The sequence below is a fragment of the Lampetra fluviatilis genome, chromosome 67 (genome assembly GCF_964198595.1).
Source record: "Lampetra fluviatilis chromosome 67, kcLamFluv1.1, whole genome shotgun sequence".
NCBI lineage: Eukaryota > Metazoa > Chordata > Hyperoartia > Petromyzontiformes > Petromyzontidae > Lampetra > Lampetra fluviatilis.
Genome location: NC_136341.1, coordinates 124,569 through 152,536, shown reverse-complemented (window position 1 = coordinate 152,536; position 27,968 = coordinate 124,569). Strand labels below are relative to the sequence as shown.

The 27,968-nt window shown below is 55.0% G+C and overlaps 1 protein-coding gene across 1 annotated transcript in view; it reads right to left on the bottom strand.

Annotated features, from left to right (window-relative positions):
* LOC144952348 (alkaline ceramidase 3-like) overlaps nucleotides 1-16,243 on the bottom strand; it is a 40,312-nt gene extending 24,069 nt beyond the window's left edge. The window contains exon 1 of the mRNA XM_078882724.1: nucleotides 16,153-16,243. Coding sequence (XP_078738850.1) covers nucleotides 16,153-16,243 — 91 coding nt within the window. The remainder of the gene's footprint in view (nucleotides 1-16,152) is intronic.
* Between the last annotated feature and the right edge of the window lie 11,725 nt (nucleotides 16,244-27,968).

Genomic DNA, 27,968 nt, shown 5'->3' with positions numbered 1-27,968 from the left:
TGAAGGTTAGCTGCTAAATAAGCAGGGGCCTGATGAATACGCAGTCGTGGACCAAACAGCGATAGCACCACCAGGGTGTGGTTAGGACCCCAGAGTGCAGTGCTTTTCCTCTTGAAACGCCACATATACCCGTTGATGATGCTGTGACATGGCAAGTATAGGCCGCCATTACAATAAGCCCCCAGCTATGGGTTAACAAGTCCTCAACGGCAGCGCAGGCGGAAGAAGATGTGAACATCTCAACGGCTGTGAAGCCGGACGAAGGCTGCAGCAGAATGATATGCCCAATCGTCCTTGGTTTCCTTGCTATCGGATTCATGGTCCCGTTCCGTCAAGAATTGTGTGGAGGCTGCTCTGCAACCGCTTCTCCACAATAAAAGAAATCGTGCACAGGCGTCTTTCATGAAAGGGACAACATCTTCCGGCACGTTCAAATCAAGTCCTTGGACATCCGGCTAGTGATGACTGGAGCAGGATTGTGAAGTCTTGAAGCTTCTAGCTACAAACTGGCGTGACGGCGGCAGCTACAAGACAGTCGTCCAACACTCGGCGGAGACAAGAGTGCATTTGGACAGCTGCAATTGCGACCGAACAGTCCTTTTTTGGATCCACTTTGCTCACCCCACGTGGGGAAGGGCGCGAGAAAATGTTCCCTAAACAAAATCTGTCTCGGCGCTTCCCGACTGGATGACCGCGTCCAGAGGGACCACCGTTGCTGCGGTGGAAACAAAAATTTAAGTCAGACGATATAATTTGGGACCTGGAATGTCAGGAGCCTCATGGACAACCCTAAAAGTGAATTCCCAGAACGCCACACCGCAATCGTGGCCCAGGAACTCAAGACAACACAACATTGACGTGGGGCTGCCCTCAGTGAGACTCGGCGAGCAGGGGAAGCTCAAGGAAACAGGAGGTGGCTATGCTCCCCTCTTCTGGAAAGGCAGCCAGGAAGAACAACAACGGCGGCTGCGCAGAGTTGGTTTCACCATCAAGAATGAACTCATCAATCAGCTTGACGAGTTACTTATCGGAATCAGTGAGCGCTTCGTGACTATGCCTCAAACTCGTGGGAAGTCAATAGTGCCACTGCCATCAGCGCATATGCCCCGACTCTTGACTCCGATTATGAAACCAAGGAAGAATTTTACACCAACCTTTACCGGGTCTTTACGACCGTTCCGCTGGGAGACAAACTTGTTCTTCTCGGTGATTTTAATGCCAGAGTTTGAACGGACTTAAGCCTCTGGAATGGAACCATCGGCAAGGGAGGAGTGGGAGAAGTCAATTCCAACGACATCCTCCTCTTGACTAAATGCACGGAACGTGGACTCATTGTCGCCAACACCGTGTTCCGCTAGAAAAGAAAATACAAAACATCATGGCAACATCCACCATCTAAGTGTAGTGGTGGTATTGACGTGCGCCGACTGTGACAGTGATGGATCACGGGGCGGCGCGGGGTGCGGGGTTGGGCACGCGTTGTGGGCGTGGTGTGGACGCGCGCGCCGGGAGTGACAGATGACGAGGCGGCGCGGAGTGAGTGGTGAGGCACGATGAGATGTGGGAAAAGAGGATCGTAGCCAGCGCCCGGCGATTGGTCGAATAAGCGGGTGCTCGCAGCGACGTCCGCAGGTGGGGTATAAAGGGGGACGCGCGAGAGCACCCGGGGAGAGTTACCCAGTTGAAGACCCGAAGACGGAGCTGAAGACCTAGTGAAGCCGAGTAGCTCAGTGGCGTTAGTCGCCGAGTAGCTAAGTGGATGTTGGTCATCCGAGTAGCTCAGTCGCGTTAGTCGCCGAGTAGCTAAGTGGATGTTGGTCATCCGAGTAGCTCAGTGGGCGTTAGTCGCCAAGTAGCTAAGTGGGTGTTTGTCACCCGAGTACTCAGTGGATGTTGGTCATCCGGGTAGCTCAGTGGCGTTAGTCGCCAAGTAGCTAAGAGGATGTTGGTCATCCGAGTAGCTCAGTGGGCGTTAGTCGCCAAGTAGCTAAGTGGGTGTTTGTCACCCGAGTACTAAGTGGATGTTGGTCATCCGAGTAACTCAGTGGGCGTTAGTCGCCAAGTAGCTAAGTGGGTGTTTGTCACCCGAGTACTAAGTGGATGTTGGTCATCCGAGTAGCTCAGTGGGCGTTAGTCGCCAAGTAGCTAAGTGGGTGTTTGTCACCCGAGATACAAAGTAGGTGTTAGTCACCTGTAACCAAGTTTGATAAAATAAAGAGTGTGTTACCCGTGAAGTCGTCTCCCGTGGAGTTACTACATTACAACTGGCGTCAGAAGTAAGCCTGTCTTCAAGAAGTATGGACACAAGGAAGACTACCCGTACCCACGAGCGAGGTCGGGATGACGACGGCGTACCGGGGACACCAACCTCGGGAGGAGAGGACGAGGAGTGGCCGCCGATGCAGCACCTCGCGGTGATGGCCGACGCTCTGCTTGCCTCCGACACCAGCCTCCAAGACGCACACTCCCGGTTGGCGGAGTTGCTGCTCGCCGCCGCTGCAATCTTGGCCGAGATCTCCGTTCCAGCGGGCGGGAAAACGGCTGCGGGGTTGGAGGAAGGAGCGAGGCTGGCGGGATCCCGCCAAACGGCGCTTCGCGCCGAAAGCCTGGAAGTTCCCGCCGTTTTTGAGGGGCCGCCATTGATTGGCGGGAAAGACGGACGCCACGTGGCCGGACACCTCCGCGCAGCGCAGCCCACGTCATCAGCGCGCGCCGGAGCCCTCCATTTTGCGCCTGACAACCGAGCCGACATTTTACACAACTCCAGCGGAGCGCGGGAAAATCTCTCCGACGTCGACGACGATCGGGTCCTCCAGCAAAGATTGCCCGCGCTGTCGGCGTTCAAGGCGGATGGGGGCGACTGGTGAGCCTTCCAACGAAGGTTCCTCGCTCATCAGGAGATGTCGGGGTGGTCCGACACCACTGCCCTGCGTGCGTTGCCAGCGATGCTTGACGACGACGCGCTTGCAGCCTTCACATCTGCTGCAAGGTCGTCCCGCTCTACGCTCCAGGCCGCACTACACCTGATGGCGAAGGTGTTCGGGCCGCCCTCCACGTGCCGCCACCAGTTCTACGATCGGCGGAAGGTGGCTGGGGAAACGACGCTAGCCTACCGCACGGCACTGCTCGCCTTGGCGGACGCGGCTTTTCCCCGCATGGATAAGGAGGGGAAGGACGCCATGGTGACGGAGCAGCTGCTGGTGTTGGCCCACGAGTTGGGGGTCCCCATCAACGTGGCAGACGAGATGGAGATCTGCTCCCTGGCGATCGCCATGAGCATTCACGCGTACGAGGTCCTCAAACGCAAGCCGGGGGTCGTCTGCAAATGGCCGGGGAATGTGGCACTGGCCGCCACGATCGCCGAACCTCAGCCAGCTGCGGTGCAGGAGCGGGGCTTCGCTGCATCGTGTCCGGGGGAGTGGAGAACGGGAGGTCGTTCGCCCACACGTTCGCCCCGCAAGCTGGAGCAACCGAAACCTACGACTTCCGTCGTCTGCTACAACTGCGGCCTTCGGGGTCACGTCGCAGCCGGGTGCCGGGCCCCGCGTCCGCGCGCCGCAGGACCACGTCGGGACGACGACCAGGGCCACAAGTCATCCCAACAAAACCCGGCAAGTCGCGGCACCTCACACGTTCGGTCCACAAACACGGCACATTCGGGTCGCCGCTTCGCGGTGGGGGGTTCGCGGCTGGGTGCCGGGGGTTCAATTCGGCGAGGGGGGTCCGTACGCGGCCCGCAAGCAGTCGAGTGGTCCGAATTGGCCCACAGGATCGTGGCTGCGTCAGCCGGGTCGTCCGTGGTAACGGGGTTCATTGACGGGGTTGAGGTCCGGGTGCTTGTTGACACGGGTGCGTCGGCCACCATCATCTCGGACCTTATTTATAACATTCTTCCCGTCCAAAGTAGACCCCTTCTGCCGGTAGACGTGCCATTTTATGCGGCGAATGGGGGATCCCTGGGGATCATCGGCCAGATTCGGGCGACTATTTGCATTGGGGACATTAAATTAGCGGGCCCTATTTTTGTATCATCATCGCTGGCCGTTCCCTGTTTGCTAGGTACGGACTTTTTGTCAAAAATGCCCATCAAAATTCTTATTGATCAGGCCTGCATAGAGCTTCCGTCAGGTCGGCGGGTTGCCTTCTTGTCGAGCCCTATCAAAGTGCGCACGGTTTGTGCGACGGTGCAGGCGCTGGCGACTCACACTGTACGGGTACCCCCGGGATCGCAAATGTTAGTACCCCTTCGGTTCAGGAAGCCACTCGAGGTGGGTGCGGAGGCACAGGGGGTGCTGTTGGGGCCGTCAAACAGAGCCAGTAAGGGCCTCGACTTAGCGGTTGCTCAAACCGTGGTGAGAGGGGACAGTAAGCCGTTCGTAATGGTCCTGAATACGGGGTCGCGGCCGGCCGTAATTGCGCAGGGAACGGTGCTGGCTCACGCCGCGCCGCTGCCCGTTGAGGAACGGCTCGTGGCTCAAGCAGATTTTACTGTCGAGTCGCATCCTCAAAGTGGTGAGGGGACTGAGTGGTTGGACTCGCTGTGTGCGGGTTCTGATAACTTGTCCGGGGTGCAATTGGGAGCATTGAGGGGTTTGCTCATCGAGTTTGCTGACGTGTTCAGCAAACATAAGTACGATATCGGCTGCACTGACCTGTTGCGCCACCACATAGCTACAGGGGACGCGGCCCCTATTCGTCAGAATCCCTTCCGGCTCAGCCCGGCCGAGAAGGAACATGTGCAATCGGCGGTTAATGATATGTTGGCGGCCGATATCATTTCGCCCTCTTCTAGTCCGTGGGGTGCTCCTATTGTCCTAGTAAAGAAACAGGACGGGTCCTTGCGGTTTTGTGTCGATTTCTGCCGCTTAAACAAAATCTCGATGGCGGATGCGTATCCGCTCCCCAGGATGGATGAGTCGCTGGATGCCTTGGCGGGAGTGCAGTTTTTTTCCACACTCGATCTGCTTTCTGGATTTTGGCAATTGCCACTCGATAACGAGTCTAAACCTAAAACTGCTTTCCGGACACCTGGGGGCCTTTTTGAATTCAACCGTTTGCCCATGGGCTTACATTCCGCTCCCGCCACGTTCCAGAGACTCATGGAATTGGTTTTGTCGGGCCTCCAATGGGATACCTGTTTGATTTATCTTGACGATATTATCGTCTTTAGTCGGACTTTCGAGGAGCACCTCCAGCGACTGAGAGCGGTGTTCCTCAGGATGCGTTCCGCTAAGCTAAAATTTAAACCGGCTAAATGTTTTCTGCTTCGGGAATCGGTCAGGTATTTGGGCCATATCGTGAGTCGTTCAGGGATCTCGACGGACCCTGCTAAGACGCATTGCGTCAGCTCATGGCCAACGCCAACCTCGGTCACGGAGGTTCGTAGTTTCATTGGTTTTGCCTCCTATTACCGTCGTTTTGTCAAGCAATTTGCCACCATAGCCAAGCCCCTGCACGCTTTGACGGCTAAGGGTGTGAGGTTTCACTGGGGGGCAGAGGAGGAGGATGCGTTCTGCTCCCTCCGTGACGCTTTGGTGCAGGCTCCCCCCTTGTGTTACCCCGATTTCACACAACCGTTTTTGCTTGACACGGACGCCAGCAATACGGGTATCGGGGGGGTGCTCTCACAGTTGGTCGGGGGGGTTGAACGGGTGGTCGCCTACGGTAGTAGGGTTCTTTCCCCCGCAGAACAACGCTATTGCGTAACTCGTCGTGAATTGTTAGCCATTGTGTTTTTTACACAGCAATTCAGGCCGTATCTTTACGGCCGTCATTTTACGGTCCGGACGGACCATGCGGCTCTACAATACGCTATGCGCGTGGCGCAGCCATCGGGCCAATTGTCCCGATGGTTGGAGGTCCTTCAAGACTACCAATTCACGACGATTTACCGCAAGGGGTTGCGGCACTCAAACGCGGACGCCTTGTCGCGGTTGCCGCCGTGCACGGACTGCACATGTTTGTTGGGATCAGCGCGGTGCAAACCCCCGGTCGCCGGCACCCCGGGAGTTGCGCTCGCCGCCACTGACACCCCGGGAGAGGACGCCCCCACGGGGAGGGATTCGCTGTTGTCGTTGCCCCTCATTGAGTGGGGCCGCCTCCAGATGTCCGACAGCTCCCTACTTACGCTGCGTCGGAAAGTTGGCGCTCCCGAAGAAGGGGAGGCGCGGGTCGGTTCCTGGGTGTGCAGACAGGGCCTTTTGATGAGGTGGGACAACATGTCCCGGCGTCACGTGCTCGTTGTGCCTGTTGCTATGCGGGGTAGGGTTGTTCTGGCAGCTCATGAACGGCTCATGCATCTGGGTTTTCACAAAACGCTCGCCCTAATCCAGCGAGACTATTATTGGCCGGGGATGGGTAACGACGTGGCGAATATTCTTAAGGGATGCGTAGGGTGCGCAAAAAGGAAACCGCCACCATTGGCAGCTAATCCACCGCTGCAATCCATTCAGGTTTCGCGTATAAACGAATTGGTAGCGTTGGACATCTTGGGGCCCTTTCCGGTTACACCAAGGGGAAATAGGTTCCTGCTGGTTGGCGTGGAATACTTCACCCGATGGCCTATGGCATGGCCGCTCGCCAACCAGTCGGCTGCGGCGGTGGCGGACGCCTTTGTCCAGGGTTATGTGTTGGACAAGGGCGCCCCCGAACGCTTGCTGACGGATCAAGGGAAGAATTTTTCGAGCGTTTTGTTGCGCGAGGTGTGCGACCTGTTGGGTACAAAGAAAGTGCGTACTTCCCCCTACCACCCGCAGACTGACGGGATGGTTGAGCGTCTGAACAGGACGATTACGTCTATGTTGTGCCAACAGGTCTGCGACGATCAGGTTGATTGGGACTTACAGGTGCCGGGGGTACTCGCGGCCTATCGAATGGCCCCTCATGCGGCGACGGGGTTTTCCCCATTTTTTCTTATGTATGGGCGGGAGGCCGATCCGGCCATGGACGTCCAACTGGGGATTTCCCAGCCACGTGCAAAATCTAAATTGGCAGACCACATCAAATTTAATATCGCCAAATTGACTGAAGCGCGGGAGGCGGCAAGGTTGAATTCGCGGTCGCAGCAAATTGCAAACGAGAAATTGCATGAGCGGAGGGTGCATACGCATGATTGGAAACCAGGCGATAAGGCCTGGCTGCATTGTCCACATGCACCGTTGGCTACGTCCCCCAAGTTGTTGAGACCTTGGAGGGGACCGGTGGAAATTGTGCGGGTTGCACGGCCCCAGAGTATACAGATTAAATGGGGGAAACGCCGTTGGTATGTGCACCCCTCCCGACTGAAGCCCTATGCGGCACCGTGTGACCCCGTTCTGTGCCGTGACGACCGGGCGTGTGATGTGACCGTCGACTCGGGGAGGGAGGTGTCGCAGGCTGCTCCTCACGTGTCTCCACCTGACCCACCCCCAGGTGCCTCGGGCTTGACGGCTGCTGACCGTCGAGAGCCTGAACCCCGGGGCACGCACGAGTCCTCGATGCCTGGCCGATGTCTTCCTGAACCGCCGGCACCACCGGACGTTCAACCGCGTCTGGTGCCGTACGACGGACCGGCAAGGCGGACTCGGGCTAGGTCTCAACAATTTTCATGAGGACGGTTTTTTTTTTGTGCTCTACACCGAGCTCGCCCGGTGTTCCCCTCTGCCGGGGTAATGTCCCGTTGTAGGGACGCTCGGAAGAAAAGGGGACACTGCACGAGTCGAAAGAAAAAAAAAAAAATTTCCATTTTTTTTTTTTGTATACACATTGCTATTGTCACTCGCCGGTTTGTATATATTGTTCTATTGTCGCGGTGGCATTGGTTGAGGGTTGCGGATGGTGGTGTTCGCGTCGTGTTGTGTTGTTAGCTTAGTTGTTGTTCTTGTTGTTGTGTTGTGTTACGGGGCACACAGGGAGGGTTTGTGTGTTTTTGTAGCAGCCGGGGCGGCTGCGAGCTATGTGGTAGGGGGTGATGTAGTGGTGGTATTGACGTGCGCCGACTGTGACAGTGATGGATCACGGGGCGGCGCGGGGTGCGGGGTTGGGCACGCGTTGTGGGCGTGGTGTGGACGCGCGCGCCGGGAGTGACAGATGACGAGGCGGCGCGGAGTGAGTGGTGAGGCACGATGAGATGTGGGAAAAGAGGATCGTAGCCAGCGCCCGGCGATTGGTCGAATAAGCGGGTGCTCGCAGCGACGTCCGCAGGTGGGGTATAAAGGGGGACGCGCGAGAGCACCCGGGGAGAGTTACCCAGTTGAAGACCCGAAGACGGAGCTGAAGACCTAGTGAAGCCGAGTAGCTCAGTGGCGTTAGTCGCCGAGTAGCTAAGTGGATGTTGGTCATCCGAGTAGCTCAGTGGCGTTAGTCGCCGAGTAGCTAAGTGGATGTTGGTCATCCGAGTAGCTCAGTGGGCGTTAGTCGCCAAGTAGCTAAGTGGGTGTTTGTCACCCGAGTACTCAGTGGATGTTGGTCATCCGGGTAACTCAGTGGCGTTAGTCGCCAAGTAGCTAAGAGGATGTTGGTCATCCGAGTAGCTCAGTGGGCGTTAGTCGCCAAGTAGCTAAGTGGGTGTTTGTCACCCGAGTACTAAGTGGATGTTGGTCATCCGAGTAACTCAGTGGGCGTTAGTCGCCAAGTAGCTAAGTGGGTGTTTGTCACCCGAGTACTAAGTGGATGTTGGTCATCCGAGTAGCTCAGTGGGCGTTAGTCGCCAAGTAGCTAAGTGGGTGTTTGTCACCCGAGATACAAAGTAGGTGTTAGTCACCTGTAACCAAGTTTGATAAAATAAAGAGTGTGTTACCCGTGAAGTCGTCTCCCGTGGAGTTACTACATTACATAAGCACTGGCACTTTATTGATTATGCCATTGTCCATGCCCGAATTCGGCAATATATCCACATCACTCAGGCTGCTAGCAGCTGATGATTGCTGGACTGATCATCGACTCAACTGTTCAGTTATGTCCAGAAAACTCGCTCCCAAGTGATGGCTGCAGCGGAAGAGATGCCGACGAAAGATCAACGTCGAAGGTCTGAAGGACTCGATTAAGCGAGACCTCTTCCGCCAATGCCTCATTGAAAAACTGTCAAAGTTGAATCGCCAACACTAGGAGTATGTGGGCGGCGCTAGGGATGTCCTTAAGTCCACCACCATTAACACTTGGAGTCTCTACCAAGAATCATGAGATCCAAGAGTTGATAGTGAGACAAAGCCATAAAGAAGGCTACCCTCTCCGGTGTAGGAATAACCAGCTTCAAAGACAATGCGTAATATTATAATCAGAGCATGTCTGTTTGCACATTCACCAAAAGCACTGTGTGTAGTTAATGCAGCAACTTGATTCCTTGAAAAAAATATATATTTTGTGTTTGAAAATCTTAACACCCGTTTTATTTCCAGAAAGGGCACGAAACGTATTCTTACTTTTCATACTTTGATATTGATACCGGCAAAAATGTCCCATGCTATATCCCCCATGATGTAGCGTACTCCAACACAAGCCAGCAAGCACAGAAGTCCCCGCACTGTCCTGTGGGCTGAACGAAATCTCCTCGTCCATGGGAAGTCTGCTGCTGCTGCTGCCCCCTGGACTTTGCCTGCCACGTGTCCCGGCAATCGCTCTTCGCTGGTGTCGTTTCAGTGTCTCCCGATGACGCTGTGCGTGTGTGCAGCGGATAAATGGCAGTGGTTGATGTCTGCTGCTGCTGCTGGCCATGACAGATAGAGGGCTTCAGCAGAAAGACAGTGCATGTCGTGTGGCTGTTCCTCCTCTGTTCAAGGAGCGCAGGCCGCCACAGTGGGCTACCTGCGCAAATAATAGAGGCTAAACGAAGTGGCTTATCATTAACATCATCATCATCATCACGCGGGATTATTTTTTTTATTGCAGTCGCCAAATAATCTAAACGCGTGGCGACGTTGATTCGAAATGTCAAGGGGAAAAAACTGGAGGACTCGGAGGGAAATCCAGTGACCACCACGGGGGGAGAGAGACATGGACTCTAAATATACAGCAGCAGGCATCGTCAGGGGTCGGGATCGAACCCATGAACTCCTGCATACCAGGCGAGGGAGAACACATCTCACCATGGCGAGAGAAAGACGCAGATGCCAAACATACAGCATCAGCCATCGTCTGGGCCGGGATTGAACCGACGACCTCCTGCAGCACACCAGGCAAAGAAATTAACATCTCCTAGCCACTGTGATGATGATGAAAGAGCAAGATACAGACTCCAAATACACAGCAACAGGCATCCTCAGGATTGGGATCGAATCCACGACATCCTGCATACCAGGCGAGGCATTTAACATCTCACCTGGCCATCACAAATGATCGCTCAAAAAATGCGCGTGATGTTGATTCTAAATGTGGAGGAAAAAAACGGAAAAAAATTAACCCGTAAAAACAAAGTTTTTCACTATAAATCCTTTATATGCGTGGCGGCTAGAGTCCTCTCGTCCTCTGGCTTGAGATGGCTGCCACCTATGGGTCAGATGATTGCATGCCACCATTAAGCAATTGGTAATTAAATATAAAAAAAAAATCCTAAAATATTGAAAATTTTTGAAAAAAAAAATTTTGAAAAAAATTTTCACGAAAATAAATTGTCACGCACAACGAGTCTGTGTGCAAAATGTCAGCTTGATTGGATCACGGGAAGTGGGTTAAAAACCGACCAAAAGATTTGCACGGTCGTAAGCGCGCAAGCAAGCAAGCAAGTGAACTTAATATAAAGGATTTAAAAACGGAGAACCCGGAGAAAAAACCACGCGACAACAGAGAGAGAGACGCAGACTCCAAATATAGAGCAGCAGGCATCGTCTGGGTCAGGGTCGAACCCACGACCTCCTGTAGACCAGGCGAGGTAGTTAACATCTCCTAGCCGCCGTGATGATGAGAAAGAGACGCAGACTCCAAATATACAGCAGCAGCAGGCATCGTCAGGGTCGGGAACGAACCCACGACCTCCTGTAGACCAGGCGAGGTTGTTAACATAGCCTAGCCACCGTGGCGTGTCGATCGCTCCACCCGGCTTTAACAGCATCCAGCATCGTCACGGCTCAGCAATTTCGACAACAGCCGCCGACATTCGGTGACGTCACTACGTCGCTTGGTGCCAGGCTAGGTGTACCTCGAGGCCGCCACGTGAAGCGTAGAAGGCTCTCGCTGCTGGCAAGAGGTCATAGGACAGACCCAGGTGCCACGGGTTGACTGCTGTGCCAGGCTATGTGCACGAGGAGGAGATCACGGGACACACCCAGGTGCCACAGGTTGACTGCTGTGCCAGGCTAGGTGCACGAGGAGGAGGTCACGGGATAGACCCAGGTGCCACAGGTTGACTTCTGTGCCAGGCTAGGTGTACGAGGAGGTCACGGGACACACCCACGTGCCACGGCTTCACTGACCGAGCTGACCGGCAGATGCCCCCCCACTGTTCATACCCCGCACCGGGAGCTCATTTAGGGCTGAGTCGACCTAGGGGAGGCCTACACCACTGCCCACCCCCCACCACTCCGCACCCCCACCACTCCCCACCCCCCCCCCACCACTGCCCACCCCCCACCACTCCGCACCCCCACCACTCCCCACCCCCCCCACCACTGCCCACCCCCCACCACTCCGCACCCCCACCACTCCCCACCTCCCCCACCACTGCCCACCCCCCACCACTCCCCACCCCCACCACTCCCCACCCCCCCCACCACTGCCCACCCCCCACCACTCCGCACCCCCACCACTCCCCACCCCCCCCACCACTGCCCACCCCCCACCACTCCGCACCCCCACCACTCCCCACCCCCCCCACCACTGCCCACCCCCCACCACTCCGCACCCCCACCACTCCCCACCCCCCCCCACCACTGCCCACCCCCCACCACTCCGCACCCCCACCACTCCCCACCTCCCCCACCACTGCCCACCCCCCACCACTCCGCACCCCCACCACTCCCCACCTCCCCCACCACTGCCCACCCCCCACCACTCCCCACCCCCACCACTCCCCACCCCCCCCACCACTGCCCACCCCCCACCACTCCGCACCCCCACCACTCCCCACCCCCCCCCACCACTGCCCACCCCCCACCACTCCGCACCCCCACCACTCCCCACCCCCCCCCACCACTGCCCACCCCCCACCACTCCGCACCCCCACCACTCCCCACCTCCCCCACCACTGCCCACCCCCCACCACCCCCCACCACTCCCCACCCCCCACCACTCCCCACCTATCTTCACCACGTGCTGCGTCCGTGCAGGAATGTGAGGAGCGGTGGCGGAGCGGTTAGCGCCCTGCACCACGAACCCGGGACCTGGGTCGGGGTTTGACTCCCGCTCACGGCCACCAGCGTCAGCGACGGCCATCTCTGAACCGGTTCTGGGCCTCCCCTAAGTCGACTCGGCCTCAAATGAGTACCCGACGGTTGCCGCGGTGGCCCTCGCCTGGTCTACAGGAGGTCGTGGATTCGATCCACGACCCTGACGATGCCTGTTGCTCGTGCTGTATATTTGGAGTCTGCATCTCTCTCCCTGTGCTCGCGTGGATTTTTCTCCGGCTCCTCCTGTTTGCCCCTCCCCACATGGAGACTCAACATCACCACGCGCCTTTCGAGTATTTGGCTTCTGCTAGAAATGTCCACGTGATGATGATGAAAATGATACCAGCCACTCCGTTCAGCCAGCATCTGTGATGGCCAGGGCGCGTTGGAAAAAACACATCGCTCTACATAATAGCTCAGTGGGACTTTGCTGGTAACATTTTTAAAAAGTTTAGTTTTGAATAGTTTTAGTTTAGTGTAGTAACCGTCAGCACTTGGGAGACGAAGGCAGCCGGGCCTGCTGTTGGCAACTCAACCCCCATCGTGTGTCACAGTGCAGCCCTTCATGAGGTGCTCCTGCTACTCGCTCCTAACAGCACTTGCCCCTACAGTCTGTTAGAGGCTACACGGGGGACCTTTATCTGTCTACCTTCATAGGCGCTGCTGCTCGCTACTCACAGCACTTGCCCTTACAGTCTGTTAAGAGGCTACACGGGGGATATTTGTCTGTGTCTACCTTCATAGGTGCTGCTGCTGCTCGCTACTAGCAGCACTTGCCCCTACAGTCATTGACCTTTATCAATGATTAATATCGCATGGCTGCTTAGGTACGGTGGGAAAGAAATTCGGTTCCAACTAAATTCTTTGAGTGGTCATTTGCGATGGCGAGGTCGCTTCTGAAAAAGTGCTACACAGCTCAGTAGGGGCCTTACCTCGTCAGTTGGGAAAAACATAGTGAATATGTCATTGTATTCATGTTGTCTATTTGTATTTAAAGTTATTGTTTACCTTGCATATACTTTGCAACGCCCACCGTGTCTGTTGTAACGTTCTGAGCCCATGCCCCTACTGGAACATCCGTGACAACAAAAAGCTTTATAGCTCATCGGATTCCTCCTGCGGTCTATGAATACAGATCCTGAAGTTCACGTGTTAGCCGTGGTGGGGTCACGGTGGGGTCACGGTGGGGGTCCAGGCGCAGCCCTGCAATAGCCCACTCGCTCGACTGGAGCCGAAAGAAGCCCCCCCCCACAGGGTGGGAACTTTGGTCTACTCGTCTATGCCGGGCTGGACTAAAAACTAAACTATTTTTTTATATTCGCTTTTATTTAACTCACTCTGTCTGTTGTATCCTCAAATCTTGTAACTCAATGTGCTATCGACTGCAAACTTTGTATACTTACGTCATACTGATGACAATACTATATTCTATCATAAAAAAAAATTTAAACAATCTTTTCTATATTTTATGTTTCGGCTTGGTTCTAATTGTCCACGCTCAACTGACGTTGGCTATAATTGGCCACGGTCCCCTTACGTCATGGCAAGCTTCGGGGCCACTTGCTGGAGTCGTGGAGTTCAGCCATTACTCGTACGGTTCATTAAAGCGTGTTTTTCAATAAGTATTTTTAAAGGTTACTTATTTTTTACGTAACCAGGTACGGCCCACCACTGAGCTGTGTGGCTCTTTTTCAGAAGCAACCTGGCCATCACAGACGATAGCTCAACGAAGTAGCGGCTTCTCGTCGTCATCATCATGCACGTGGCAATGTATAGCAGTAGCCAAATACGCGTGGCCTTGATTCTAAACGTGGAGGGGAAGAGCCGGATAAAGATCCACGCGACCACGGGGAGAGGGAGAGACACGATATGGACTGTGAAAATATTTTTTTGGGTTAGATTGCGAAAATATAAATGCGTCGTCAAACCCGCCACCACCCGACACAGCCAATGAGGGAGGTTTGTCACGTTAACAAAACGTGACAATTTATGCGTTGGAGAGTAAACCCGCGACCTCCTGTAGACCAGGCGAGGTAGTAAACATATCCTAACCACCGTGATGATAATGAGAGAGAGATGCAGACTCCAATCGTCAGGGTCGGGGATCGAACCCACGTCCTCCTGTAGACCAGGCGAGGTAGTCAACATCTCACGCTCCACCCCCACACGCTCCACCCCGACACGCGCCACCCTACCCACGGCGGAGTGGAGCCGCTCTCAGCCACGAGTCGCAGAGAGTGGAGGAGAAACTGGTTTCTCCGGATCCAGAAACCGGTTCGACTCGCCGAAGCTGGCTGCATTTTGGGGGCCAAATCAGACAGAGCCGCACACAGACAAAGGTGCCCCGTGTAGCCCTGTGCAGATTGCAGGGGCAAGCGCTGCTTGCCAGCAGCACGGTTACACGCCTCGGGCGAGGGGCGGCAAATCCACCGCGCGCCCGGCCGCCTTCGTCTCCCGCCATGCCCACGTCTACGACCGCACCGGATCTGATTTGTGGCCGAGTCAACCCATGGGAGGGCCGAGTCAACCCAAGGGAGGGCCGGTTACCGGTTCAGACATTCGCCTTCACCGCTGGCTGTGGTGGCGAGCGGGAATCGAACCCGCGCCCTCTCCGCTCCGGGGGCGTCGTTCGCCATAGTGCGCTAAGCGCTCCCCCACCGCTCCCCGCGCTACTCTGCTCGGGATGAATCCACACTCTTTGGAGTGACTCATGCAGCCAGCCATTGCTACAGGGTTTGGTGGTACATGTTGTTTGTAGTTTATTGTGAAATTTCGGTCACAGTTCCTATGATCACTGTTACATTGCTTTTATGGTTTATTTTGGTGATTTCGAAAAGTTTTTTTGGTTTGGCCATGTTTGTTTGTTGTAGTACGGAGTTAGAATGATGGCTTTAATCTAAGTTGTCTTGTGGTTGTTGTTGTTTGACTTGCATCTCACTGGGATTTTTGCACATCGTTGGTGTACGGTGCTTTTTTTCTGGAAGACTTTGCAGTTTTTTCCTGGATTTTTCTGTTTGCGCAAAGTCACTTTAAGAAGTTTTCTTGTTCATGTTTTTGTTTGTTGCGGTTGCACCCGATTCAAGAGCCGAATGGCTCACAGGGCTATACCTAATAAATACAACTGAAACTGGTTCTTTCGGTAAAGTCACGTAGGTATAAAATAAATTAACTCACGACGTTTCGACTGCAACACAAGCAATCATCAGGTGGGAAAACCACAGCAAGAACATTTGAAAAAAGATTGCTTGTGTTGCAATCGAAACGTCGTGAGAATTTTATTGTTTTATTATTATTTTCTTATTTCCCTTCTACGTGACTTTACCGAAAGAACCAAGAATGTGAATCCCTGCAGTCACGAAAGCTTTAAATCGGAATAAATCTGTCACGCTCAGAGCCTCCATTCGACAACACGACAAAGAGACCCCCCCTGCCCGCCCTCAGTGTAGCCTCGACAAGCTCTTGGGGCAAGTGCTGCTAGCCAGTGGCGGCACGGCGCGCCGCCTTTGTCTCCCCTGGGCGATGCTTACGGTGCATCGCACCGGGTTACTCATTTGAGGCCGAGTCGACCTAGGGGAGGCCCAGCACCGGTTCAGAGGATCGTCACCGTTGGTGGTGGTCGTGAGCGGGGTGCTAACCGCTGCGCCACCGCTCCCCACCTCCACCTCTCACAGCCTGAAACTCACCCCGCAGTCACCCCCCACGTGTGACTACTCAGTCAGTCAACCCCCGTGAGTGACTCACAGAGGCAGTCAGTCACCCCACAAGTCACCCCCCGTGTGAGGAGTGACCCACAGAGTCAGTCACCCCCCGTGGGTGACTCACAGAGTCAGTCAGTCACCCCCCGTGAGTGACTCACAGAACTCGGCTACGAAGGGCGAGTGGTCGTAGTTGTCCTCGCACCAGTCCAGGGTGGCTGTGGGGGGGCCCCAGTAGCCGAGAGGCGCCATGGTGAGCCGGGGTGGAGCAGCAGCAGGAGTCGAACTCAGGTGGCCGGGTGGGACGAGAGTTCCCCACGCCCACTAGAGATGTAACCACGCCTACTAGAGATGTAATCACGCCCACTAGAGATGTAACCACGCCCACTAGAGATGTAATCACGCCCACTAGCCAGGTACCCACGCCCACTATAGGTGTAACCACGCCCACTAGCCAGGTTATTAAGAAAACTCTTCGGAATTTTCAGTAGTCACGTAGGTAAACCAATGAAAATAAATCTATTAAATTACGACGTTTCGGAGGCAACACAAGCTTCCTTCGTCAGGCGTAAAAAGGCACAGCAAAATAACTACAGTTATAACTACAGTTATTTTGCTGTGAAGGAAGCTTGTGTTGCCTCCGAAACGTCGTGATTTAATTGATTTATTTTCATTTATTATTATTTTATTATTATTTTTAACTTACGTGACTTTACTGAAAAACCTAAGAATATAAATCCTTGCAGTCACGAAAGCTTCAAATCTAGGTTATTAAGAAGTCAATTTAATTAAGTAGAACGTGTTATCTATATTTATTTAAAGTTGCGCATTTTGATGTGACGTCACATTTCTCAATCCCTCGTCACACATCGTCACAAATGTCTGACCCCCCCCCCCCAGGTGCGTGACGTCATTTATGGACGGCCCCAAAGGGGATCTGCGCGGTTTATTTGTGGCAAATGCATCGTTGTGTGCAAGAAGGAGTGATGCTGCCCGATCCACAAACGCGACGTCGCGACTGCTCCTCACGTGGTTTGTCCGTGGCTGGACCGCCTCAAAGTGAAATTGGAGTCGTTCTTTGGAGAGGCCGAAACCGAAACTACATTTCTGGTTTCGGCCGAAACCGAATATCGGTCGGCCTCTAGTTCTCGAGTCGGTTTAACACACACAGGCTCACCAGGCGACAGCAACACATCTGACTGTCGCCTGATGAAGCTCGTTGTGATTACTGGGGAAGTGTCGTGCTTAAGATTGTAAATGTTGTGGCTTGGCTCTCCAATACACCGGTGTGCTGTACTAGTGACGAATTCACGATGTACTTACAAAAAAATCCGCAGACTACCTGCTGGATCACTTCTCTGTTTCGAACCAATGTGACCTAAGGTCTTCGCTCATTTACCAGCTTCACATTCCTTATTGCCGTACAAATACTGGAGGAAGGTCCTTTGCTGTTGATGCCCCTAGGGTCTGGAATGCTATCGCCAATAAACTGAAACTTGGATCACTACCTGTGAGATCTTCACTCAAAACTGCTCTAGAGGAGCTGGACACCGCTAGCTGCCACTGCTATTCAGAGTGGCCTGAAATCAAATGTATCGCCCCGGATGACCGCTGCAAAGTATGATCTTGAGTTTTGATTATAGTGTGCTGATCTTTAAAGGTGCATTGAAAATTTGTGATACTCCTACTGATACTCCTGCTGTTATGGAGTGACTCATGCAGTCAGCAATGGCTGCAAAGTTTGGGAGTACATGTTATGTACAGTGAGGGAAAAAAGTATTTGATCCCCTGCTGATTTTGTACGTTTGCCCACTGACAAAGAAATGATCAGTCTATAATTTTAATAGTAGGTTTATTTGAACAGTGAGAGACAGAATAACAACAAAAAACCCAGAAAAACGCATGTAAAAAATGTTATAAATTGATTTGCATTTTAACGAGGGAAACAAGTATTTGACCCCTCTGCAAAACCTGACTTAATACTTGGTGGCAAAACCCTTGTTGGCAATCACAGAGGTCAGACGTTTCTTGTAGTTGGCCACCAGGTTTGCACACATCTCAGGAGGGATTTTGTCCCACTCCTCTTTGCAGATCTTCTCCAAGTCATTAAGGTTTCGAGGCTGACGTTTGGCAACTCGAACCTTCAGCTCCCTCCACAGATTTTCTATGGAATTAAGTTCTGGAGACTGGCTTGGCCACTCCAGGACCTTAATGTGCTTCTTCTTGAGCCACTCCTTTGTTGCCTTGGCCGTGTGTTTTGGGTCATTGTCATGGTGGAATACCCATCCACGACCCATGCCCTTGCTGAGGGAAGGAGGTTCTCACCCAAGATTTGACGGTACATGGCCCCGTCCATCGTCCCTTTGATGCGGTGAAGTCCTGTCCCCTTAGCAGAAAAACACCCCCAAAGCATAATGTTTCCACCTCCATGTTTGACGGTGGGGATGGTGTTCTTGGGGTCATGGGCAGCATTCCTCCTCCTCCAAACACGGCGAGTTGAGTTGATGCTAAAGAGCTCCATTTTGGTCTTATCTGACCACAACACTTTCACCCAGTTGTCCTCTGAATCATTCAGATGTTCATTGGCAAACTCCAGACGGGCATGTATATGTGCTTTCTTGAGCAGGGGGACCTTGCGGGCGCTGCAGGATTTCAGTCCTTCACGGCGTAGTGTGTTACCAACTGTTTTCTTGGTGACTATGGTCCCAGCTGCCTTGAGATCATTGACAAGATCCTCCTGTGTAGTTCTGGGCCGATTCCTCATCGTTCTCATGATCATTGCAACTCCACGAGGTGAGATCTTGCATGGAGCCCCAGGCCAAGGGAGATTGACAGTTCTTTTGTGTTTCTTCCATTTGCGAATAATCGCACCAACTGTTGTCACCTTCTCACCAAGCTGCTTGGCGATGGTCTTGCAGCTCATTCCATCCTTGTGTAGTGGTGATACGCGCTGGGGTAGCGATCAGGTGCCAGCGCGTTGTGATTGGATGTGTGGGTGGTGACGCGCGCTGACGGTGTGGGAGGCTGTTGGTTAGCAGCCGGGACGGCTGCAAGCTATGTGGGGGGGGGGGTGATGTAGTGGTGATACGCGCTGGGGTAGCGATCAGGTGCCAGCGCGTTGTGATTGGATGTGTGGGTGGTGACGCGCGCTGACGGTGAGGGATCAGGGGCCAGCGCGGGATCGTGGGTTGTGTGGTGTTGATTGGCTGGGTGCCGGTGACGTGCTGGTGTGGGAGTGATCGAGTGGCAGCGGGGCGTGATTGGTTGGTGAGTGAAAACACGCGTTGGGGAAAAAGGATCGTAGAGATAGCGCGTTGTGATTGGTTCACTAACAAACGATGCTCGCATCGAGGTCCGCATCTGCTCCGTCTCCCGGGAGGAACGACTATATAAGGGGATGCGCACAGGCGCACGGGGAGAGTGTAACCAGCGAAGACTGAAGACGGGAGGAAGAGCCAGGGCCCTGCGGTACCTAGTCCCGCTGTCCTGCGAGGACCGGGACTCTGTGTAACCCAGAGGCGGGGGTAGTGTGAGCATGCAGTGTCAGCATGCCGAGTGTGTAGCCGGGGCCTAGAGTCTACACGAGACGAGTGATATGGGTGTAGCCAGAGGCGTAGGGTCTACACGAGACGAGTCTACACAAGAAGAGTCTACACGAGACGAGTGAGGCGTGTGTAGCCAGAGGCATAGGGTCTACACGAGGCGAGTCTACACGAGACGAGTGAGGCGTGTGTAGCCAGAGGCTAGAGTCTACACGAGTTCAGTACGGTGTGTTATAAGAAGGACAGAGGTTACGAGTTGTACCGGTGTCTGGTGACCGTACGCGGAAGAATAGAGACTACACGCTGTATCGAGATAAGCGAAGATTTAATAAAAGAAGTGTGTTACCCGTCAAGGAGTTTCCTGCCGTCATTTCCAATACTTCACTTGTGTAGGTCTACAATCTTGTCCCTGACATCCTTGGAGAGCTCTTTGGTCTTGGCCATGGTGGAGAGTTTGGAATCTGATTGATTGATTGCTTCTGTGAACAGGTGTCTTTTATACAGATGTAACGGTGTAAGTAGCGCAGGAGACGGTTGACGGAGGCAACACGTATTTATTAACAAATGCGTACTATCTTCTTGGTTCTTTCGGTAAAGTCACGTAGAAGGGAAGTAATAAAATAATTAAAATAAAACATGATACAATAATTCTCACGACGTTTTGGCCACAACGCAAGCAGCCGTCCTCAGGTGAAGAACAGGTCTGTCGAGAAGCCAGAGTCTGAATGACAACCCCAGGCTTGGAGCGTCTTTTTAAGCTGGGTTGGAGGGGGTAAGAGCGCCTTGACAAAATAATTAGCATATCAAGAGGAATTTAGCATATATATATATAAGCTGGGTTGGAGGTGGAAGAAGAGCGCCTTGACAAAATAATTTGCATATCAAGAGGAATTTAGCATATTTATGGGAAATGCGTAGGAGGTGGGCTGGGTGGTTTCAAAGTCATATTATGCCCATGCATTATGCAGGATTAGCAGCATCAAAGGGAGGGGGTAGGGGGTAGCATTAACAAAGGGAGGGAATGTTAATAGTATGTAGAAGCAGGAGACCCGCAGCGGAGCAAATAATGCATTCCCTGTGGAGAACACAAGATACACAGTCAATTCCAGTGAGTGGACTGCGGTCTGAAAGTGACCGTAAACGTGAACAACAATCAGTTAAGATCCAAAATGGTTTATTACGTCCTTCCAATGATTGCTGAGCCAGAATCCATCTTCTCGGTTGAAATTGTCTCTGTGTTTGTATATGTGGATCGCCTCATGAACGAATCTCTCATGGTAGCCAGATGGCTTGCAGAGAACCTCCGTCTTGGAGAAGTAAATGTCATGTGAGCCCACTGAATTGTAACAGTGATCTGCCACGGCTGAGGTGTTTGTCCTACCGTGTTTCAGGTCTGCTTTATGTTCACGGATGCGGTCCGAGACATGTCGTTTGGTTTCTCCAATGTAACTGCTGCCACAGAGGCAACTTAGTAGACGCCAGAGTACTGTATGTCTGGAACCACGTCTTTTACAGACGGGACCAGATCACGGATTTTATTTACTGTGTTGAATCGGACCTGGATCTTGTGTTTAATCAGGATTTTGGAGATCTTTTTTGTGACCCCAGCAATGTAGGGTAAGGAGATGGTTTTGATAGGCTCCTCAACAGGATCCTTCTTGATGGTTGGAGTGATGGCCTTGCGGATTGTGTAGTCGGAGTAACCATTAGCCTTAAGAGCTTGGCGTACGTGTTTGAGTTCACTGGGAATGTGTTCCTGGTCGGAGATGCATTGGGCTCTATGGTATAGAGTCTTGATGAGGGAGTTCTTCTGGGATGGATGGTGGTGGGAATCCAGTTTTAGGTAAGCATCCGTGTGGGTGGCTTTCCTGTAGACAGCATGAACCATCAGGTCTCCTTTTAATTAGGACATCCAAAAAGGGTAGCTTGCCATCTTTTTCGACTTCCATGGTGAATCTGATGGCTGGGTGTATGGAATTGATGTGGTCGAGGAATTGGTCTAGAGCAGTCCGGCAATGTGGCCAGATGACAAAAGTGTCATCTACGTACCTCTTCCATAAGGTCGGGCGTAGAGTGGCAGTCTGGATGGAGTCGGTCTCAAATTTCTCCATGAAAACATTGGCTACAACCGGAGATAGGGGGGAGCCCATTGGGGTACCCTCAGTTTGTTTGTAGAAAGTTCCATTCCAGGTGAAGTATGTATTGGTTAAGCAGTGTCTCACCAGGGGGGGTACCCCAGCATTCAGTCCTTGATGAACCAAGTCTTCAATGATTGCGATGGTGTCAGGTACAGGAACTTTGGTGAATAAGGAAACCACATCAAAACTGACAAGCAGGTCGTCTGGGGACAGGGAAATCCCCTTGATTGTCGATACCAGGTCAGTAGAGTTCAGTACCGCAGAGGTGGGTTTTCCAGTGAAAGGCCGTAGGATTTCAGACAAAAAACGAGCCAGTTTGTAGGTGGGGGAGTTGATAGTAGAGACAATGGGACGAAGAGGTGTATCTTCTTTATGTATCTTTGGCAAGCCGTATAATCTTGGTGGCCTGGCTGCAGAAGGTTTCAACGAGAACTGTTTGGTCTGATGGCAGATCACTGTTACAATTCAGTGGGCTCACATGACATTGACTTCTCCAAGACGGAGGTTCTCTGCAAGCCATCTGGCTACCATGAGAGATTCGTTCATGAGGCGATCCACATATACAAACACAGAGACAATTTCAACCGAGAAGATGGATTCTGGCTCAGCAATCATTGGAAGGACGTAATAAACCATTTTGGATCTTAACTGATTGTTGTTCACGTTTACGGTGAATTTCATACCACAGTCCACTCACTGGCATTGACTGTGTATCTTGTGTTCTCCACAGGGGATGCATTATTTGCTCCGCTGCGGGTCTCCTGCTTCTACATACTATTAACATTCCCTCCCTTTGTTAATGCTACCCCCTACCCCCTCCCTTTGATGCTGCTAATCCTGCATAATGCATGGGCATAATATGACTTTGAAACCCCCCAGCCCACCTCCTACGCATTTCCCATAAATATGCTAAATTCCTCTTGATATACAAATTCTTTTGTCAAGGCGCTCTTCCCCCCCTCCAACCCAGCTTAAAAAGACGCTCCAAGCCTGGGGTTGTCATTCAAACTGTTTTCTCGACAAACCTGTTCTTCACCTGAGGACGGCTGCTTGCGTTGTGGCCGAAACGTCGTGAGAATTATTTTATGATGTTTAATTTTTATTATTTTATTACTTCCCTTCTATGTGACTTTACCGAAAGAACCAGAAAGATGAATCCCTGCAGTCACGAAAGCTTTAAATCGAAATGGGTACTATACAATACGTAGCGCACCCTAACACAGGAAGGGGTAACGGCCCCTTCACCCGGTCTGTCCGAGGCAGTGTCCCTCGGCTAACGTTTCCCCGTTAGCTCCTACACTCCTCTAACCCAGACCATCCTAGTAGAGGCTAACTCACCTGGCCCAGCTTCGGCTCAGGTCCGACCCTCAGCCACACGAGCCCGGTCCTCACAAGGACACAGACCTCGCTGCTCTGAAGTCGCCCCTGGCTTGCCCTGCTCGGCTCTTATCAGAGTAGCGAGTCAGGGTAGTCCCAGGGCTAGCTAGCTGGTCTTCAGTCTTCACTGGCTCTTCTGCTCCAACGACTGCCTCGAGCTCTCTCGCGCACCGCCTTATATACCCAACTGCCCCCCGAGGGGCGGGGCTGTATGCGGACGTTGATTTAGACACCCCACGCACGGACCGTAATGTAGACACCGCAACGTAATGGCTTGCTACACCCTGGTACGTAACACCTCTACACAGGTAACAAGCTGAGATTAGGAGCACTCCCTTTAAGAATGTGCTCCTAATCTCAGCTCGTTACCTGTGTAGAGGAGTAGAGGAGAGTGGTGGCGTCATGTGCGCTGTCCGGTGCGGTGACATCACGGGACGTGGGGTCGCACATGCTGGGCAGTGCACGTGACGTCACGCCTCAGAGGGTATTTAAGGGAGACCCCGTGACGTAAGCGGGGTCACTGGAGGAACGGGGATAGTAGAAGGGGTGAAGAGGGAACCAGGGATAGTGATACGTGTTAATAAACCCTGGCGGAAGCCCTTAACTCACCTCCGTCTCCGAGTACCTCCGTCTCCTACTCAACAACTGGTGTCAGTAGTTTACACCGTCGCCAACATGTCTAAAGCGGGCGCACGGCATAAGAACCCACCGGCACATCACTTGGAGGGTGCCGAAGGCAGAGAGGAAGCTCCAGCAGTGACCCCGGAGCCCGGGACCCCGGTGACGGTCCCCATGGAGACGAGCGGGCCGGAGCGGGAGGAGTCGGCTGCGGGGAGTGCCAGCTCACCGCCGCCGCCAGAGACGGAGAGCGTCCCCACAGCAATGCTGCAGCAGGTCCTGCAGGCGGTGGGGCAGCTGACCGTCAGGTTGGCCGAGGTGGAGGCGCGGACGCAGCCAACCGGCCCGCACTCGGGATGGGAGCAACCGTCAACCGCCATCGTTGAAACCGCCGCCGTTTTCCCAGCGACCGCTCCACCGGAAATGGCCGCCATTTTGGCTGCGACGCAATCCGCGGCGGCCATGTTGGCTCGGGAGCCGTATGCGGCCGCTGCTACGGCTGCGGCCGGTGGACATTGTTGCTGCGACGCCGCAAGTCGGCGCCATGGCTGCCATGGCGACCGCGACGCCGCGTCTCTCCACCGACGCGGCCGGGGTTTCTCGGCACGCCGCTCCTGCGGGACCAGCCGCCGGCGACGACGCGGCTACACATCAAGCTGCGCCCGCCGGGGGGCCCCGGGTAAGTACGCGCGTGCCGTCCTTGCCGGGCCGCCGGGGTGGCCAGCGGCGGCTGCCGCTGCCCCGTACATCGCCGTGCCGCCGGAATGGGCCGCGGGTGCTGCCGCGGCTCCACCTGTCGCCGCGCTCACGGGGCCGGCCACCGGCGATGCCGCGGCTCTGCACCTCGCCGTGCCTGCGTCCCTTGTCATGGATGCCGCCACGGCTCCGTGTTATACCGCCGCGTCTTCGGCGTGGCCCGGGGAGGCCGCAACGCCGTGGTGCCTCGCCGCATCGCGAGAGGTTGCCGCGGCTACGGCCGCTGTCCCGCACCTCGCTGCGCCGGCGGGGTGGGCCGCGGGGGCCGCTGCAGGCCCGAATTATACCGCCGCGTCTTCGGCTTGGCCCATGGAGGCTGCAACGCCGTGGTGCCTCGCCGCGTCGCGAGAGGTTGCCGCGGCTGCGGCCGCTGTCCCGCACCTCGCTGCGCCGGCGGGGTGGGCCGCGGGGGCCGCTGCAGGCCCGAATTATACTGCCGCGTCTTCGGCGTGGCCCGTTGAGGCTGCAACGCCATGGTCCCTCACCGCGTCGCGGAATGACGCCGTGGCTTCGTACGCCGCCACTGACAGGTGGGTCGCGAAAGCGCAGGCGCCTTCACACCTCGCTGCATCTACGGCGTGGCCCATGGGGGCCGCAACTCAGCCGCACTTCGCTGCATCTACTGCGTGGCCCATGGGGGCCGCAACTCAGCCGCACTTCGCTGCGTCTACGGCGTGGCCCATGGGGGCCGCAACTCAGCCGCACTTCGCTGCGCCTACGGCGTGGCCCATGAGGGCCGCAGCACCACCGCAAGGGCGGCGCATCCGCCAAGGCCGTGCGAAGCGCCACAAAAGCTGCCGCCTCCTCCGCGCCCCAGTGAAACCTTTGGCCTTTGGCGGAAAGGGCGTGCAGTGGCTTCGCAATTGTCGCAAAATCGCGGACAAACCGGCGATAGTATGATGCGAAGCCAACGAAGCTACGCACCTCCGCGACAGATGTGGGAGTCGGCCACGTCCGGACACAAGCCGTTTTATCCGGGTCCATGGCGACACCTGACGTGCTAACAATGTGTCCCAAATACTTCACCGATGGTTGTAGTAAGTGGCATTTCTGGAGTTTGAATTTCAAGCCAGCAGCACGCACTTTGACGAACACCGCCTCAAGGCGTTGCAAGTGCTCGCCAAACGTACGGCCAAAAACAATAACGTCATCCAAGTAGATTAGACAAGACTCCCACTGCAGCCCCGCCAAGACCATCTCCATGAGACGCTGGAAGGTGGCCGGGGCCGAATGGAGACCCATAGGAAGCCGATTGAACTCGAACAACCCCTGGGGCGTGCGGAACGCTGTCTTGGGTCTAGAGGCCTCATCCAGTGGCAATTGCCAGAAGCCGGAGAGCAAATCTAAAGTCGAAAAGAACCGCGCGCCCGAGAGGGCATCCAGGGAATCATCCATGCGAGGCAATGGATATGCATCAGCCACCGAGATCTTGTTCAATCTACGGAAATCGACGCAGAACCGGAGACTCCCGTCCCGTTTTTTGACTAGCACAATGGGGGCACCCCAAGGGCTAGTAGATGGGGAGATGATGTCCGCCGCCAACATTTCGTCGATAGCCGAGCAGACATGATCTTTTTCCGCTGGGCTAAAGCGGTTGGAATTAAGTCGAATAGGAGCCGCGTCGCCCGTGTCTATGTGGTGGTCCAAAAGAGTAGTGCGACCCAGATCAAACTTACTTTGGCTGAACACATCGGTGAACCGCTCGATGAGGTCGCGGAGTTGCCGACGTTCCCCGGAGGACAACGAGGCATTCTCGTCGCACAACGTGGCGATCCATTATGCGTCGGGGTCCCCCGTGCACATCACGCCCGCCACGACCCCTCCATCCGGGGCAGCGCTCTCGGGTGGAGGAGCCGGGGTCGCGTGTGCCAGGACGGCGCCGGCCGGGACTACGACCGGCAAGGGTCCAGAATTGAGGACCTGCAAAAAAAGGTACTGGCCCCCCGACACGGCTGTCAAGGCGCCCACCAACCCCTTCGTCCTTGAAAAGTAGCTTGACAGGGACAGGAGGATACCCGTCTCCGTGGAGCCCATTTCGAGCGGTTTGCGCAACCTAAGGGGTATCAGGATTTGTGACGCCGGTGGTACGGTCACCGGCGCTTTATTCAAGGCCCGTACACCGGCGACCAAGGGAGACAGGACGGTAGGCGATTGTAGGAATTGCAGCCGCCTCCCTGACGGCATTTCCACACAGCCCTGGTCAACGAGAATTCGGATGGGCATCCTAGACAAAAAGTCGGTCCCCAAGAGGCATGGCACTGCCAAGGTCCTGGAGACCAAAACAGGCCCGGCCAACTCAATCTCGTCAACCCGAACCGACGCTACAACGTGGCCCAACATGCCCAAACTGCCGCCGTTCGCGGCGACACAAGCCCCGCGAACCGGCATTTAACAGACCCACGCTGCGGGGTAGCAGCCCTAAAAATGGCCTCAGAAATAATGGTGGCCGATGCCCCCGTATCCACCAGGAGGCGAACGTGCACCCCTTGCACATATCCTGCCACCGCTGAGGAGCCGGCAGCTGCCGCCACCATCCTATGCGCAAGCGCATCCCAGTGGCGGGTCTGTCTGGGCCATTGAGGGGGTGATGATGATGGTGCACCCGACCCTTCGAGGACAACCCCATGACGATGGGCCCTAGCCCCGCTAGATGCATGAGGTGAAGGGAGCGGCTGCGCAGATGATGCGTCGCGACTCGCCTTGGGCCCCGGACCTGATGCCAACGAGTGTCTGGGAGAAGGTGGAGTCCCTTTTCCAAAGGCCCCCGGGGCATTCCGGCAGCCCCGCTCAATGTGGCCCCGCTGACCACAGCGGAAGCAGGCCACAGTGTCCGCCTCCTGCGGACGGGAAGGTCCCGGCCGCCCCCGCTGCTCCGGACGGCGACCACCCGCCCCCCTTCCTCGATGATCGGGCATCGCCAGGGCCGCCAGGGTGTCCACCCCCTGAGAGGTGGCCCCCCCGTCCGGCGCCGAGACCCCCGCAGATGCCGCCATCTGAGGCCGTTGGCGGAGGGAGAGATGCGCCTGAATGTTTTCGGCGACCGCCAAGGATGTGATCTGCCGATCATTGTTGATCGACAGAGCAATTCCTAGCTCCCTTGCCAGGTCAAGCAGCTTCCCCAAGGCCATAGAATCAAGTGCCCTGCCGTACAGGTCAGGGTATGCAGCCTGCGCCAGGGCCAGAAGCGAGCAGCGGAAGGCCAGCGGCAGTTCCCCCTCCTCTCGCCGCCGCAATGAGAACTTCAGCTGCGCGCAGGACGGCGGCTCAAAAACGTTGGCCATTTGGATATGGGCCGCCGGGAGTGTAGCCCGATTGGCCGGATGGATGGACTTGAAGGCCTGCAGAGCCCTTTCGTCCAAGCAGGTCAGAAGCGCTGGCAAGGCCTCCTCCATGGACCAGCCGACCGACATGTATGCCGCGTCGAACCGGTCCTGGAAGGCCGACCAGTCGCCCCCTTGCGCGACAAACGGCGCAACGTCGGGTAACCGGCGCTGCCATTGGCCGCGCGGCGCCGCGAGGTGTGGAAGCCAAGCGGCACCTGCAGGC